Source organism: Pseudorca crassidens, chromosome 1, assembly GCF_039906515.1.
Source record: "Pseudorca crassidens isolate mPseCra1 chromosome 1, mPseCra1.hap1, whole genome shotgun sequence".
Taxonomy (NCBI): Eukaryota; Metazoa; Chordata; class Mammalia; order Artiodactyla; family Delphinidae; genus Pseudorca; species Pseudorca crassidens.
In genome coordinates this window covers 188,627,659-188,644,345 of record NC_090296.1, presented here as the reverse complement: position 1 = coordinate 188,644,345, position 16,687 = coordinate 188,627,659, and the positions used below count along the sequence as shown (strand labels likewise).

The window sequence follows — 16,687 nt, the reverse complement described above, 5'->3', positions numbered from 1 at the left end:
TCAGCCAGCCTAGGAGCTGAAAGAGCAGTGTTGGGATGGTTGGAAAACTGAGGCTCTAGAGCTGATGCTGCCATTGACTGGACACGAAACCTTGGGCAAGACATCTTCCACCTCTGGGGCTTGGCTTCTTCATCCATAAAACAAGGTGTTGTTGTTGTTTTCAAGTTACCTAATATTTATGTAGAGTTCCCTATGTCCCAGGCACTGAGGGAACTGTTTTTTAAGGCTCTCATTTGATTCTCCAAAAGTCTTGGGCCTTGGAAACTCTCCAAGAGCATAAAGAGAGACCGTAACTGAAGCAGCTCCTGCCTTGGCCATTGGCCTCCCCTTTCCCCACAGGATCCACACAGCAGCCCCCCCATCACCCTTCTCCCTGCAGGTCAAGGGATTCAGGAAGGAAACCTCCATGCAGAGATGGAAACAGGCCTGGAGAAAAGGCATTTGAGAACGGACTTGGCAATTTTCTTTCTTTAGCCTGGGAAGATCTATTTCTGGGGCTGGTGGGAACAGTGACTGTGAAATCCGAAAAGACTAAGGAAAGATCTGGCCTGGCCTGAAGGTAGAAGGAGCTGTACTAGAGGATGAATAGGGTCGAATGGCCCTGAGGTCTGGAGCCCAGCAGCAACTAGACATGGGGCTTGTGCTGCCTCCTAACTTGGAGCTTCAAGGCAAGACTCACTTTTAAGGACTCATCTGTCCAGAATGGTTTGGATCAAGTGCTCCAGGAGACATGGGAGAAGCCCTTCCCAGCCCAACCTATGGGTATCAAGGAGGATTTGTGTGTGTGTGTGGCGGGGGAATGGAGAAGGAACAGTTGAGCATCACCTTCACGTAAAGAAAAAAGCTCTTGGTGGAAATCTGACTCGGGAAGGTATAAAGTGTTAAAGCAATTGATGATCTGTGGTTTATAAAACTCTGTCGCTGTATCTCTTAATCTGGTTTCTGCACTGGTAGCTGGGGCAGGGCCCTCACTGGTCTGGGAGTCAGGAAATCTGCTTAATCCTGGCTCTACCTACCTAGCTAACTGCAGCCTCTTCATTTAAAAAAAAAATGCTGAGAACAATCTCTGTTCTGCCGGGCCCACAGGGTTGAATCAGATGAACTTTTGTCTATTAGAAGTTGGAAATGGTCCACAGCAATCAGATATAAGGTTTTGTACATTGGAAGGAGAGTTCATCTGTCAAAATAATCTTTGAGTCAGAAACGACTGGTACTTTAGGTTCATAATTTTCAAATGTTCTTCCGTAATTACGGGCACAGATAGAAATACCAGAAGGAGGCGGGAGGATCGAATGGTTGCCGTAGTCATTTCTTTCTGAATCACCTTTCTTTTCTTGGAAAATGGAGAAAGAGATCAAAGTTGACAATATCAAGGAAAAAAGGCATAGCAAAATTATCCTCAGATCATATGACCTGGACTTTCTGAGCAACGCTGAGTGAACTTACATCCAACTTGAGCCCAAGAAACTCGTGCAGAAATCAGAGAGCACAAGGAACTTGCTGGTAGGTCAACCTCATTTCAGGATGTGGAAACAGCACGGAAACCAAAGGAAGAAGATGCCAATATAAGATCACCTGGGCTTTTTGGTCTGAGAATACAGTACATGTAACTATTTAGGGATCCAAATCCACTTTAGGGAAATCGTAATTGGAAGGCAAATTACCTTATACTTTTCTACCCATGGAGAAGCTGAGAAATGAGAGTTATCTCATGGTGGGGACCTAGGCTTGGTAGCATGAATGATGTGCCCCCCAAAGATGTTCACATCCTAATCCCTTAAACCTGTGACTCTGTCACCATACATGGCAAAGGGCACTTTGAAGATGTGATGAAGGACCTTGAGATGAAAGATTATCCTGTGTTACCAGGGTGTAATCACAAGAGAAAGAGGGAGACAGGAGAATCGGGGCCAGGGAAGGAGATGAAAGCAGAGGTCAGAGACGGGGGCGAGGGGACTGGAAGACCTGCTGCTGCTGGTTTTGAAGATGGAAGAAGTGGCCCTGACCCAAGGCAGGCAAGCAGCCTCTAGAAACCGGAAAGGCAAGGAAATGGATGCTCTCCTATGGTATCCAGAAGGAACACAGCCCTGCCTGACCCACTGCAGATTTCTGACCTCCGGAACGGCAGGATAATGAATTCATGTTGTTTTAAGCCGTGAAGTTTGTAGTAATTTGTTCCAGCAGCAATAGGAAAGTAAAACATCAGAGGCTGCTAAATTTGACGCCTATAAATCGAGGAAGGGCATTAAATTAAAATGCTATGACGTGACTGAAAGCAAGATGCTAAAGACGCGAAGGAGAAATCATTCGGTTCCTTTAATTCCACGGCTGGTGGAGTGGTCGTGAATTGTATTCACTGGCTTCCCATCGGTACTTGCCTTTTGTTTCCTTGTTATGAACACACACACACACACACACACACACACACACACACCACTTAAAATAGGAAAAAGGAAAGTTCTGTGGTGGATCTGAGTCCTTCCCCATCTCCCAGCTCCCCGGCCCTCAGAGGCTTTTCGATCTCTGAGGCAATCGTTTCCTAGACTCTAGGCTACCTTGAAGCAGATGCCGTGAAGGAACAATCTTAGGAATTACGCAGCAGGTGATGCTTACGAACACCTGTCAAGAACAGACTCTGGTTCCCCGCAGGTCACATGTGGCAGGACAGTTTGGCACCGAGACCTTGCTCAAACAGCTGCTCTGTGGCTTTGAACTTGCGTGCTGCATTGCCCTGGCACATGCGAGAAAGATGGTAGCTTGGCAGGCTAAAGCTGTTTGGCTTCATTTATGTGCACAGGATGGGCCATTTTTCCAGTGCCTCAGTGGTAGTAGGAACGACGGCATTAACTCCTTAAAGGCCATGGAAGGAATGCGAAGCACCATTCCCGGGAGCACCAAACTCTCAGCGTCCTGCCCGGACAGCAGCCTGGCAGTAGACAGGAGCCTCTGCTTGGCTGACACAGATCCAGCCCAGAGAGGAGATACGACAGTCACTAGACCATTTCTCTACAGTGATGAAACCTCTGGTTAAGTCAGCCGCAAAAGCGTCTCAAGGAAGCAAGAGGGTACAATACCTGATCGGAACTTTGTAACAGAAAGACTGTTTCAACAGGATGCTTGGGGGTGTTGAGTTACATAGGCACAGCACTGATGATGCAATGAGTTCACAGTTACTCTACCCTCTCTCCTCCTCCCATTGCCCCAGAATGTGACATTATTACAGAGAAGTAAGTAAAGGAATGAGGGGTGAAAGCATTCTGCTTTCTCTTTGAGCATTTTCTTGAATTTCAAAAACAAAGCAGCTCACCCCATTTACCACCCAGCCGACCTCTCCCCTCATTCTGTCCCAAGAAGTATCTTCTGGAAAGAGAAACCATGGGGTAAAGTATTTCCAAATACCATCCCTTTAACCGGGGCTTTAAGGAATATAACCTTAAACTTGGAAAGAACGTTGACACCTACATGCTCAGACGTGAAGGCAATGAGCCTGGGGACCGCAGCCATCCCTTTCTCCTTGACCTCAGGGAACATCTTAAAGCGCGCAATCAGCATAGCGTACATGTTGGATATAGCGCCACCTAAAGGGCAGAGCAAAAAGTTACCTCTTCTAGTCACTGTCAACGTCATCATTTCACATGCAAGCAACATTCCTTATTTCCATTGACCTAGAGTCCTCCTTGGACACAGGAGAATACCTTCTTACTGGCTGTCCTTTGAGTTGAATCCACAGACTCAAAGGCACTAGCTAAGAGGGTCCAGAGAAGGAGCATTTAGCCCAACTCTAGGATGGATGCCAGCCTTCCACACCCTACTCTCACTGGGGGACTGCAGTTGACTCTGCTCTTACTAGGAGCCCTTTGAAGAGGCTTTTAAGAACTTAAAAAGTGTTGCCTTCCTTCTTGGCTTGACAGTGTGGTCATTCTGCATTAGGCCTGTGATAAACTTATATCATGGAGAGGACATTTGGAGAGGACATTTCTTTTCATTTCAGCTCATGCAATGCCTTGCACTTGGACTGAGAAATCAGTTGCTATTAATGAGGTGGACTGTTAACAGTCCTTATAGGATGAGGATAAACACCCAAGCCCATCTCATCATATTCATCTGTTAATTCCCCCCAAATGGTTCTTCCCTCTCAATGCCATCATTGAAATATAACTTTAATGCTTACAATTTCATCATTATAGGAAAATACACAACAAAGGGAATTTGAAGTCCATACTGAATTACTCTTCATGTGTCATCCTAAGGTTGGCAAGGATTTCATACCATAAGATCTGTATCTTATAAGTAGAGTCTCCTTTGACAAGCAAAGGAAAGTGAGCTTCTCCCCAGGATTGTTGGAAAGTTTAGGATTTTTGCTGACCAGGTAAAAGACAGATCGTTGCGAATGCACATGGATATGCTGATGTGGGAGCTGTGAGACCACGAGGCAGAGTGAAGACACAGCGAGCCCCCACAACCCACAGGGGGAGGCGCCCGGGCTCTGCCATCACGTGAGTTCTCTGAGCTCCTTTCCCTTCTGGTGGCTGTGGAGGAGGGTTCTCTGTACCAAGCTGGATGGCCCACACAGGGCCATGACTCTGCCTTGTCTCTGCCCTGGGCTCTGATGCAAGCAGGCAACCTGGCAGAACAGCAGTAGTCACCCAGAGCCTGGCTTTGTCATCAGTCAGAATGAGGGCAGTCCCTACCTCTTCCGGACCCCAGAGACACAGAACAACTAGAATCCAGGTCAAGCCTGCTCTGAGCAGGCCTGACCGTGCAGGATGCTGGTGGGCAAAGGATCAGCTTTTAAAGGAAGTTTCACTCTAGCTCGTGGTTTCTCCATCCTGGCACTCAGGGGTATTTCAGGCTGGATAATTCCTTATGGTGGGGCTTCCCTGGGCATCCCTGGCCTCTACCCACCAGATGCCAGTAGGACTACATGCCCCCCGTCCCCAAATGAGTTGTGACAATCAAAAATTTCTCCAGAGACACTGCCAAATATCCCCTGGGGACAAAATAGCTCCCAGTTGAGAACCACTGCCCTAGTTCTTTTCACAGAGGCTGGGGAGAAAGGAGAGAGGAAGAAAAAGGGGAAGATGGACACAGAGAGAGTGCACTTCCCAGGACAACTGTCCAGGGAGTCCCACTCTGCTTCCCACTCTTTGTCTCATGGCTCTGTCATTCTCCATCTAAAGGTTCAGCCGTCCGGAGAGGGATGAAGAGGCTCCTGGGTCTCTGGACAGAGCAGACTGCACTGTGTCACACAGGCAGGAGGACAGACGCATGAGCCCTACGTGCTCTTCTTTCCCAGGAATCTCCCAGAGAAAGGGTGCAAAAGCAAGACCCGAAACATTCTGAAAATCCTGTTAGGTACGAAAAGGTTTGTGCAAGATTTCCCTGAGCGATGACGTTCTCTAGTTCCCTCTGGGTCCCGGCCGAAGGTTACATCCCGTAAACAGATTTCTTCTAGAAGTCTCAAAGGACTTTCCATGAAGCATGTCGCCTCTGGCTGTTACAGATGGAGGTGTAAGGACACTGGGCTGCTATATATTCAAGCACAGACCTAACTCTTCATGTCTAGTCCCAGGCAATGGGACTCTCAGGTCTCAGGCACATAGATATGTGATTTCCCTTATGTCCACCCCTTAAATCATAAGACCCTTTCCCCAGGAATAAGGCTGGATGCTACCCAGAAAGGCATCCGTTAACAAGGAAGGGTGCTGCGATCCGTCTCTCCTCTGTAACGCCTCGTAGAAAGCAGGGCGGAAACAGGTTGCTGATGACCTTTTCTTTTGTCCCCTTCTGATTCTGCAAGGTCTGCATTACCGTGTAGCCTGGCATCTACGGCTTCCACCTTGGGGTCAGAGCATGTGGGTCTCCAGGATCTAAGGAAGGAGCCTCAGGGTCAAGTTCTAGTCTCTTCTACCTGATCGTTCCCCACCACTGATGAGGGTGGCAGCCCTTAGTCCATGTCTGGCTTCGCAGAACTGCCAAAGGGGAGTCTTTCTCTGGCTGTGTATTTTCTGGGGCAGGTGGGTCCCAAGACCAGCCAGGTAAGTTAGGCCTGGCCCAACCCCCCTTAGCCACCTTTTCCGGGGCCACAGGAGCAGCCGTTCTCTTCCCACTCTTGGGAACCATTAAAAGAGAGCCCAAGGTGCTCCTGGTTGCCTCAGGACAGCTCAATCACACAACCGATCTTACAAGAGAGGGAAGAATAAAGGTAGAAACAACGTTGATCTCTGTACCCTACCTAGTTCCTCACGAAAAAACACCTTAAGAGCATCAGTTCCAGTTAATGATGACAAACTTCCCTCAGTTGGGGATGGTTTTCCAAAGGAACACTAAATACTCAGTTTCCTACAAAATAAAGCTAGCTTAAAATTTATCACAGCTGGTGTTCAATGACTTTAAATTAAAAAAGGCAAATTTTCCCTTTCATTTAACTAACACATCTTCCTTCAGCCCCTGAAAACATAGGCTACGGCTTTAAAACCAGAAAATAAAACAGCCGATCTGAGCTCGCAGATAAAGCTGCTTCATTTAAGGCTTGGCCCTGAGGCCACTGTTACTCATCGTCATTTCTTCCTTCTGCCTCCCCTTCACTTTCTCTCTCCCTCATCACCCCCTTGTCTTTGTAGATCTGCTGAAGAGGGATCCCGACTTGGCCTTTGCTCTGCCTGACACAATGGCTGGTGTGGCTCTGGCCTCCCCAGTGGGGTGAGCCCTGGGGCAGTAACACCCATTCTGAAGACCCCTCTCTTGCCGCTGAGGAGGTGACAGTCTGCACGCCAGCTTTCCTTTCCACGGGTCAGTGACTCTCTCTCTTCCCACTGCCTTCCTAACTTTTATTTCATCTCCGCATCAAACCAAGGTCACGCACACAGACCCAGGAACCAAAAGCGGGACTTTCTGTCTCAGGTTGATTTTCTTGGCTGGAAGAGGTGTAAATAACGGAGCTGAGAATGCAATGGCTGGTGACAAAAGGCAGGATGGGAAAGACTGGAAGATTGAATGACATCATAAAGAAGCAAAAGAATGAGAAACCTCTTGAAGAAATCGTCACCCTCTCTCTTAGCTCTAAGAAACTCCTCCTTTCACTGAGGCTTGGGAGAGTGAATTCTCCTTATTCTATAATTCCCTTATTAGGAGTCTTTCCTCCTTTGTTCCACATGATCCGTATCCTATGTGTAGGATCACAGTAGAAGTACTGGGTTAGTACCATTGCTGATTATGCTTTTTTCGAACACAAATAGTTAATATTCAAGCATGGTGTAGTTGGCTTGGAGGTGTGGTCAATGGTCACATGCACTTAATTACATTCATTCTTTTGATCAGTATATAGCCTATGTAACCTAATGCAGAAACACAGACTAGATATTTAATCATTTCTAGGTTCATAATAAGGCATGACATATCAGAAGAAAAAAACACAAAGAAAAGTTAAAATATCATATACCAGGAGAAAATATCCCATCGCCAGAGCCCCCAGGCCAGCCAATGATTTCTCTCATTTTCTTTAGCGTGACATATTCCAAAAGCACAAATACTGGAGCAATTTCATAGGTGAACCTGAAACGTAGTAATGGCCACATTTTATGTCCGTAACTCAAAGGAATAATTCATCATTACAGTATCTACAGAACAATTTCAATCTACAGAACAATTTACCATTATAGCACTGGGCAGAGAGAAAAATGCTTTGCTCAGTTTTCTACATTCCTAAAGTCAAGAGCTTCAATCATTGGCTTAATGAGCAAGGGTCATTTATCACAGTGAATAAATATATTGCAGAGTAACATTATAACACTATCTAAAAGACAACATCCGGTCCCATTGCTCTCTCATATTATACATAATTATAAATCCAACATGCCCCAAAATGTCCCTTTGGTGTTTAGAACATGGTGTATAACTTTGATTGCATGAAAGATATATCAGGACTATCTTTTAAGCTAAAGTAAACATCTATGCTCCTCTGAAGTTCGTCTCACTATTTTAGGGGCTACTTAATAAAAAGAAGTTTTTCACATGAGAGGTAGAATAAAGATTATGGAATCTCATTAATAATTATCCTGGATTACACAAAAACACGTTTAGCTACTTACATGTTAGTGTTTGCTGTTGATGTCAGCCAGTCTGCTGCTAATCCAACCATATCCAGTCCTGTAGAAAGTTGATTGAAATATCTGGGATGCCCTGAATTAGACAGAACACCAGAATCAGGATGAATTCGATGAAAATAAATGCTTCCGAAACACATGATTTCTCTGCTAAAGAACCTTGAAAGATCCTTCAGTAATAGCAAATGCATACTCAGAAACCCATCTCTCTCTCTCACTCACACACACACACACACACAAACACACACACATCCCAAAGGAGCATTTCCTTTAACAAGAGAAACTGTTTTGGGTTTTGATATTTCTTAAAACATACTCTAAAAATCTTCCTTTAAACATACCCTATAAAGAAAAATAATCGTGATTTGCAATGTGGACACTAGTTTATTTTCTAGCATTCTTTCAATATATTTGCAAACTCAAATGCCGGTGCAATCCAAAGCTATTCAAAGACAGGCGACTTCTTGTTTACACTTGTGCTGTTAAAAACTCCTTTTCCATTGAAGTTGTCCTGGGAATCAGTCATGTACCATGACATCCGCCAGGCATGCTAACATCCATGGTAATATCAGTGACAAATGGCTGATGATCAGAAAAGACAAGGCAAAAATGAGAAAATAGGACACTCTATTGAGTGGTTTGCCCTGGACTCAAAAGGTGATGACTGTCTAAAGATGATATGAACAGACCTAATTGTCAATTCTTTTCTGTCTGAATATTCGATCATAAACAACAGAGCTCCTTCGTAGTTGCAATTCAAAATAAAGCTAAATACAGTCAACATCACTGTCTTGTCAACAAGATACATGAAGGTATAGTCAATGGACTGATCAGTCTATTAGCCAGGCTTATCTAATTAACTCCTGGATTCCTCTAAAACTCTCTAAAGGGGTTGACACGCAAACACTCCTGAGGCTATTACTTAAAATGTGATTGTAAAGATCTCATTAGAATTCCACTTCCTTGTCTTGCCCCACACAAGCCTATCTATAAATCTGTGATTTGTTTAGCAGCAAAAATTTTGGAAGATTAACGATTATGGAAATAGTCTCTGATGAAAAGGCATCTGCCACTTACTGGACGCCTGTCTGAAGCCTGGGGATGTGCGAGTCTCCCATGCCAGCATGGACAAAACAAGATAAAGGAAGGCAATGGGGAAAGCAGAGACAAAAGTCAACACAAAGCTGATCTCGGGACCAGGACCAGAGCGTTTCTCTTATCAGCCGCGGGCATGTGGCCAGACCATGAGACCCCGAGAAGAGATAGGAGCTGGGAAAGAGCACATCTTAAAGAGATTGGGGTTTGGGCAGCTCTCGCTCATTCTCCGGCATTGTCTTACCTCCCTTTGGCCCTGCACGGTGCCCTTCAAGCTTTTTGCTCTGATGCTGACCCCGTCAGTCTGCGCATCCACAGAAAGGGAAACAGGCTCGCTGCTACTCCTCTCCGCCTCATTGCTCCCCATTTCATTAGCGCTCACAGCTGAAATCATAGCCCTCTTCTCCCTCCTGAGGCCCCTTCATCCCTCTTTCCCTAAGCCATTTCTTTGAAGCGAGGAAATTAATAAGGATTAGCAAATCTATCCATTAATCAACTCTCCCAACTCACATGCATTTTCTGGACAAATCTGGTATCTATGATCACACACTAACTCTATGGAAACGTTGGCATGAAAACCTCTGCATAAAATTGAGAGGGATCCCAAGATATGTGTTGTGCCCCAGGTAATCAGAAGGTCAATTCACCCGATGACTTCGGGAAACTGTGGAAAGAACTCTGACGCTTCATTTGCTTGGCTTCCTTCTTCCATAAATTTTTGACCTTGGTCTATTTCACCTAAATCTCTCCTGCCTCAAAATCTGCATTCACTGATAAGGATGTGGAAACACGCAGGGAGATGCTTTGACAAATCACAACCATGTGTCCTCTTGATTTCCGCAGAAATATTATATTTGCTCGCTTCCCATGAACGTATAGGCTGCCGCCGAATCCAGGCAGGGTTCCCTGAGACCTGCCTGCCTGCTGTCCTAGCCGCTACTGCTGCTGCCCACCCCCCCGCCGGCCCCATGTTGTGAGCCAGCGCCCGGCCAAGGAGTCGGGTGGCCACGCGCTGCCGCCAGAGACAGCGAGTTTGAAACCAGAGATTAGAGCTGCTCCCGCCTCTGGACCACTCCCCACAGATCAGCAAATGAGCCAGGAAGGACGCGCAGACTCTGTGAACAGCCAGCCGCAGGCAGCTGTGACCCTGGTGTCCGTTGGGAAGGGGCCCCAAGTCGGTCCAGGCTGCTCTCTCTGGACCCGCGACACACACCCAAGGATGGCCTGGTTTACTGATGCTTCAATGCCTTTGTCTCATGGCTGAGTTCAGAGATTCAATACAAGATTAAGCCCTCCACCACCCCACCCCACTACTAGCAAACCCAACGACCCTAGCAAACGCTAACTATTCCAGAATTTTATCATTCTCTGCACTTCTCAGTTTTCTTTTGCAACATTCCTTACAGAGGTAATTTTAACAATGCATGAAGACTTCCCCCCTGCCCCTCACTTCTCTCTAAGCCTGGAGTCCAAGTGGAAATTAGGTTAAAGACTCTCAGTAGAAAGCAGATGATAACATGCATTTTATAAAAGAATCTTCTGAGGGGCATTAGCACACCTAATGGTAGCAGTGATGGTAACTGCTTCACAGACCCTAAATAGTACTAGTTGTCAAATACAAGTTACAGCATGAAACCTATAAACTTGCCAGTCAAAAAGGAAGGTGACAGCTGTTAATTACTTGAAATGCTATTGGGGGTGGGGGAAAGGACCAGAAGACTACATATGTTATGAATAATATTGACACTGAATTAATATTGATATGCCTTGGTCAGAAATCCAGCTCAATCATGCTTTTTCTGACCTTTAAATAAAATGCATTAGAGCTACACTGACCAACAGTTTCACAAGCATTATGGCAAAATCTAAGCGTTGAGTTAGCCCATCTTTTCCCGACACTAAATGGAACATTGACAGACAGAGCTATTACTATCATTGACCTACAACTTCCATTATCTTAACTCTTTAAATTGCATTTCAGACACCACCAGCTTTTAAGGATGAAGACGTGAAACATTTTTATAGATTCTTTTTGGCTTGGTAACAATCAAAATAATAGGTAGCAATTTACTGTTAATGTATTTAAATATTAGGTTGGGGAATAGATCAAATACAAATGAACTAAAAGCATTGCTCAGGTCTGCACCTACAGGTACATGAAAATCTGGAAGAAAAACCATCTTTAGTACCTAGTACACACATCATGTGGACTCTCTGAATATAACTGAGAATGAAATCTAAGAAGTCTTCAAAATTCATATTCCATAGATTGAGTCCGATAGAAATCTCCAAGTTAAATTCTTTTCCCTATGTATCTAATTCTAAGCCTATACTTTCACAAAAGTGGATAATAATAGTACAGGAAATCAATTTCCTAAGGCTTCTATGCATATCTTTCCTCTCTGTTGGTAAAAAGAACGTGCAAAAACAAAACAAAACAAAACAAAGGGCTAAAAGTCACACGGCAAACATTCTTAAAACCTGTTGTTGATTAGAAGGATACTGATAATTCATGTAATTCAAAACTTGCAAAGAAAAAGATTAAGTTTCTAGGGAAATTAACATTTTGTGATATTTTACATATTTATTTGTTAGCAAATCTTTTTTAAGGCTAAAAATCAATTTAGATCCACAAGATCTCCCCTCCCCCCAAATTCATTCACATTTATTTTTATTGCTTTAGTGAAGTGTAGTGCCACCATGTATCAGGATGATTAGAGGCAAAGTAGAAAACGAAGGGGTAATCAAAACCTGGGGAGATGAACAGCTGACTTTGTGTAGATAAAATAAAAGCTTAGACGGCACCCACATAAATGTTACACCTGGGGCTATAAAATGGATAGAGTGTGAAGAATACTATAAAAAAGCAATAAATACAAGATAGACTAAAAATGTTTGCCCTTAAGGATATCTGATTCTCCTCTATCCCTTTTTTCTTTGTCATATATACAGAATGGTTAGGAAGCATGAACATCCTTGTAGAACATGGCTGAATTGTTAAGCTAGTTTGTATTCTGTTTTCTTTTGTGTACATTTATTTAAAAACAGAGGAAACCTGGAGTTCAAATCTGAAGTCTTGGTCATTTGAGACAATGCCAAAACATTATCCTGCTGCTTCAACCATTACATGGATGGTTTGTCCAATTTCTGATGCTTTCTATGCCAAGGAAATACCAGCACTGCACTGGTATTTGGGCTTTTGTTTGGATCATGCCTTTTGCTCTTTCATTTCGAGATTCCCTTTCTTTCTCTATTTTCGGTCATTTCTACAGGCCTCTGTTGACAAATGGTTGCTTCTACATCAGTGGTTAATTTCCATGGTCAAACAGTGCAGTGTATGATCTGATGATTTATACTTAGATAACGTTTCTGACATTATCAACTTCACAAGCATGAACAGCAACAGCAAAGGGTGCTATTGATGTTAATCATTCTAATCATGACTATTTTCTTAAATGACAAAAATAACTTTGTAAATCTGAAATTATCACTAACTCCATAAAATGAAACATTTTTATAGAAAAAAGTAAAGCTTTAAAAGAAAAAAGAGCTTTATTATTTCTGATTGGACAATACCTGTTTTAATGGCATATTTTAGAGTTGTCTGGCAATGCATCAAAATCTCCTCCAGATTTTGTGGTTGGTCTGCCAATCCCCAGTTATATTCTTGAAGAAGCTCATTGGGGTAATGGAAGTCAATCACTTTGGTTGATCTATCGAAACTTTTCACCACATACTGAAGCAAAATGTCCATAACATCTTGCAGAAATGCCAAAGTGGGTCTTTCTCCATCACACGCTGGTAGCAGGTCTAAAGAATGGAATCAAAATGCCACATTTTAATTTTACAATGAAACTATCCAGGGCAAGTTTGCCAGCTGACAATTTCTCTTTGAACCGAGAGATATTACGTTTTAAAAAAATCTTCTGAAAACGAGAGCATTTTCTTTAAAGAGGAGGGATTCTTCAAAGATGAAGGAATGAAAAAAATTCCAATTCCTCTCCCTACCCCAAATTATTTCTTGCATTTCAGTTCATAACTTGTTTGCTTACTTCCTTTCTTATTTCTTTTCTTTTTCTTTCTTTTTTTTTTTTTTTTAAGAGACTATGCCTCCATTCATTTGTTTCCCCGGCGTTCCCGCTAAATGTTATTTCTCAGTAAATCTTAAATGATCACGGAAACACTTCAAGTCAGGAATGTTTGAGGAATGCCTTTGGGCATATCAGGCAAAATGGATCATGCAATGTTAGGATCTCTGGCCTATTAAGAAAATCCACTGTTTCCAAAGACAGCGTGTGTGTGTGTGTGTGTGTGTGTGTGTGTGTGTGTGCGCGCGTGCGCGCGCGCGCGCGCATATTTGGGTGACCGCGTGTGTAAGCGCAAGGGAGTAAAACCGCGTGCAGGTCTCACGTGAATCGTTCTCCTGTGAAAATACAGCTACAAATTACTCTTGCGATATAAAGACCTAGAAAGTCTCATAAATTTTGAACTGGAAACTGCGTCCCACCCGAGGCCTCAGCGGCACCGAGGAGCGGACCTGGAGCCAGGGCGCGTGCGGGCGCCTCGGCCACCGCAGACCCGAGGGCGGCGCCCGGCCGAGAGCGCCGCGGCCCCGGAGCTCCCTTAGAACGCGGACGCCCAGCGCCCGGCGCCCAGCGCCCAGCGCCCAGCAGAGGCCGGGGTCGGACCGAGGGGGGCAGGCCCAGCCTTTCTCGCTGTCGCCTTAAGGTTCTCCTAAGGTCCGCTTCCGCCCTCCACTCGACGCCCGGGCTCAGGCTCCCGGCGCGGGGTCCCTCCTGGCCGCGGTGGGCGGGCCACGGCGAGGGGCAGAGGCTCCCGGGGGCCCCGCGAGGCGCCTTTACCTGTTGCGTGTAGAAACGCGTAGTTGATCCCCGCTTTGGGGCAGCTGCAGGGCTTCTGGTTGCAGGCGCAGGCGGCCTTGCGGGAGGCGGCCCTCGGGGGCTGGATTCCACCGCTCTCTGCCGGCTTCTCGGCGTCCCCGTAGAGCAGGGCTGGGCAAGGACACGGAGCGCGGACCTCAGTCAGCCGCCCGCCGGCCCGGCTCCCAGCACCCCGCCCGTCCCCGGCCAAAAATCAAGAATCTCCGACCCTCGATGGGATGCGGAGGTGAGAAGGTGCCTTTGCCCCCCGCGGGCTCCGAGGCGCCTGGCCACGTCCGCCTCCCTCCCCCGGGCACCGGCACTCACCGCACAGCTTGTTTCCGATGCCGCCCGTGAACCTCTGAGCCACCTGACACCAGGCCCTCGCTGCAAGGAAAGACAGGCAGGAGGAGGGCGAGGCCGTAAGAAAAGAGCAGAAAGACGTGTGAAATTTCGTTCTTTGTGAACGACGTCAACGTCAACGGGGTCCGGGAAAGGCTGCCTGCGGCCCCGCACAGCGGGCAGGTGCGGGAGGCGCGCGGGAGGTGCCACTCGGTTAGGGCAAAGTCCCCTTCCTGCCTCGCTTGGGCGAGTTCTCCTAGACACCGAGGCTGTCCATTTCCTCACAGGCTCTCCTTCCAGGCAGAGAATTCTCCCCCCTTTCCAGTTTTTCTTTTCCCCACCGCCACTCCGTCCCTCTCCAGGGTCCAGACACGACGATGGCGGCAGTGCCTCAGGCCCGCGAGTTCGGTGTCCAGGAGACGCCGCCGTGTTTTGGGGGCTCTCCCAGACTTCAGCGGAAAGGGCCAGAGATTCTCTGGGCATCTTCCCAGGGGATAAGAGCCTGTGGGGGGTTTGGTCTCTTGGGTCATCAGGGACACACCCCGAGGGCAGGGCTAAGCGTCCGAAGTTTCCCACTGCAAGTGGAAAAACCTCTTTCAATCTTCCCCAGCCCCGCAAACCCCAGTCCACCCGCAAAGCTCGCCTCCTGCAGGTCCCGGTTCTCCTACCTGTGCCAGGGTTCTCGGGATCCCCGGAACCATCTTCAGATGCGAAGGACCAAAAGCCGGAGCTGGGAGATGCCATCGGCTCTGCGAGGCTGGAGCAGGACGCCTCCGAATGCGAACTGTCGGCGAGCTGCCCTCCGATCCGCCCTGCACGCGCGCGTGCGTGTGTGTGTGTGAGTGTGCGTGTGTGTGTGGCGGGATGAGGACACCGCGCGGGAACCGGCGCGGCCGCCCCGCAGAGGGTGGGTGTCACACAGGGACAGGAAACGTGCGTGTCTGCGGGTGCGTGCGCGCGTGTGTGTGTGTGCTGGGATTAGAGCTTAGAGACGTGGCAACGCTCTGAAAGCTCTGGGGGTTGAACAGAGAAGGCAGTTGCGGGGTCCTCACAGCCAGGAGATGGGAAAGCCCGGAGCGCCGGAGCGATTTTGAAGGAGAAGGAGCCCAATAGGGAAGGATAAGGGGACGGCGGAAGAAAAAGCGGCAGAGGGAGGGAGCTGAACCTTGAGAGTGCAAGGCAGACAGTGCGCCAGAGCTGGAGTCAGAGTGAGTGGGTGGCAGGCGTGCGTGAGGCGTGAGGGTGCCGGCTGCCCCCGCGGGCCCGGGTGCGCTGTCCGGAGTGCTCACGCGGCTGAGCGCGCGTGCCTCAGCAGGGGTAGACCAGAGACCTTGGCGAGGCGGGAAGGGTGGTCGAGACAGTCTTCTATTTGCCTCGATTGGTGTATTGTTTGAGGTCTATCTCCCGCTGCGAGGAAGGAGGCGCGATTCCCGCGCCGCCTTCCTCCAAGAGGGTGCTGAGGTCGCTGTGACCCCGGGACCCCTGGCGACCGGGCCAGAATCGGAATCGGGAGCGGTTCGCGAGCCTGGGGAGGGGACGGTGGGGGAAGGGCATCTATGCACTGACGGGCTCAATTCAGCTCCTTAGTGGAGCCTAATGCCTGCCTACTGAGCCGCGCAGTCCCCGGGGGCGCACCATTCCTGAGCTTCGGAGCGCGTGGTCGCAGAACCCACCGTCCAGGTTCTGACTGACGGCTGGGGAGAAAAACTGCTGATTGAGGCAATTAAAATCTATGCTGGAATCTATCACCAAGGACCTCAGCCTGGGCAGAGAAATGAACGCACACTTCTTGGAAGGGGACTGGGAAGAGAGCTAGAGCCGGCTGGGTGGACGGCCGATGGGGGGATGGGATCAGGTCATTTGGTGACCTTGGCCTGCGGAGGCGCGCAAGGGCCCTCTGCTTACGTGTCACGGGAATCGGTGTGTGCGTGGGAAGCGTGCACCGAGTTTCCAGTAAGCAATCTGAGCTGTCCAAAGGCGGAAAGAAGGCATGGCCTGCTGGGCCCTCGTTTTAGAGGGCCTCAAATCAATGCCCTCCCGATCCCCCAAGGGAATCTTCACGATAGGGTGGGGTGGGGGGAAACGGGAGTTTCGCTATTTCTGAGGCTTGGTGGTAAGGGGTTTCTCCTTTCCTGAGAAAGTCATAATCTCTCCTCTCTTACATTTTCCTTTCTCTACAAGCTGTTAAACAAAGGGAGGGCGCCTTGAGAATTTGGGGCCCGTTGAGTTCGCGTTGCTTTCCCTTGGCAGTTAAGATCAGTGTCA

General features: G+C 47.5%; 1 protein-coding gene across 1 annotated transcript in view; it reads right to left on the bottom strand.

Moving 5' to 3' along the window:
* The window catches only part of GAD2 (glutamate decarboxylase 2), a 69,722-nt gene extending 54,021 nt beyond the window's left edge, over nucleotides 1-15,701 (bottom strand). The window contains exons 1-7 of the mRNA XM_067703500.1: nucleotides 15,091-15,701; nucleotides 14,408-14,467; nucleotides 14,063-14,212; nucleotides 12,777-13,010; nucleotides 8,091-8,181; nucleotides 7,442-7,554; nucleotides 3,463-3,578 (exon numbers count right to left, since the gene is read on the bottom strand). Coding sequence (XP_067559601.1) covers nucleotides 3,463-3,578; nucleotides 7,442-7,554; nucleotides 8,091-8,181; nucleotides 12,777-13,010; nucleotides 14,063-14,212; nucleotides 14,408-14,467; nucleotides 15,091-15,166 — 840 coding nt within the window. The 5' untranslated portion in view covers nucleotides 15,167-15,701. The remainder of the gene's footprint in view (nucleotides 1-3,462; nucleotides 3,579-7,441; nucleotides 7,555-8,090; nucleotides 8,182-12,776; nucleotides 13,011-14,062; nucleotides 14,213-14,407; nucleotides 14,468-15,090) is intronic.
* Between the last annotated feature and the right edge of the window lie 986 nt (nucleotides 15,702-16,687).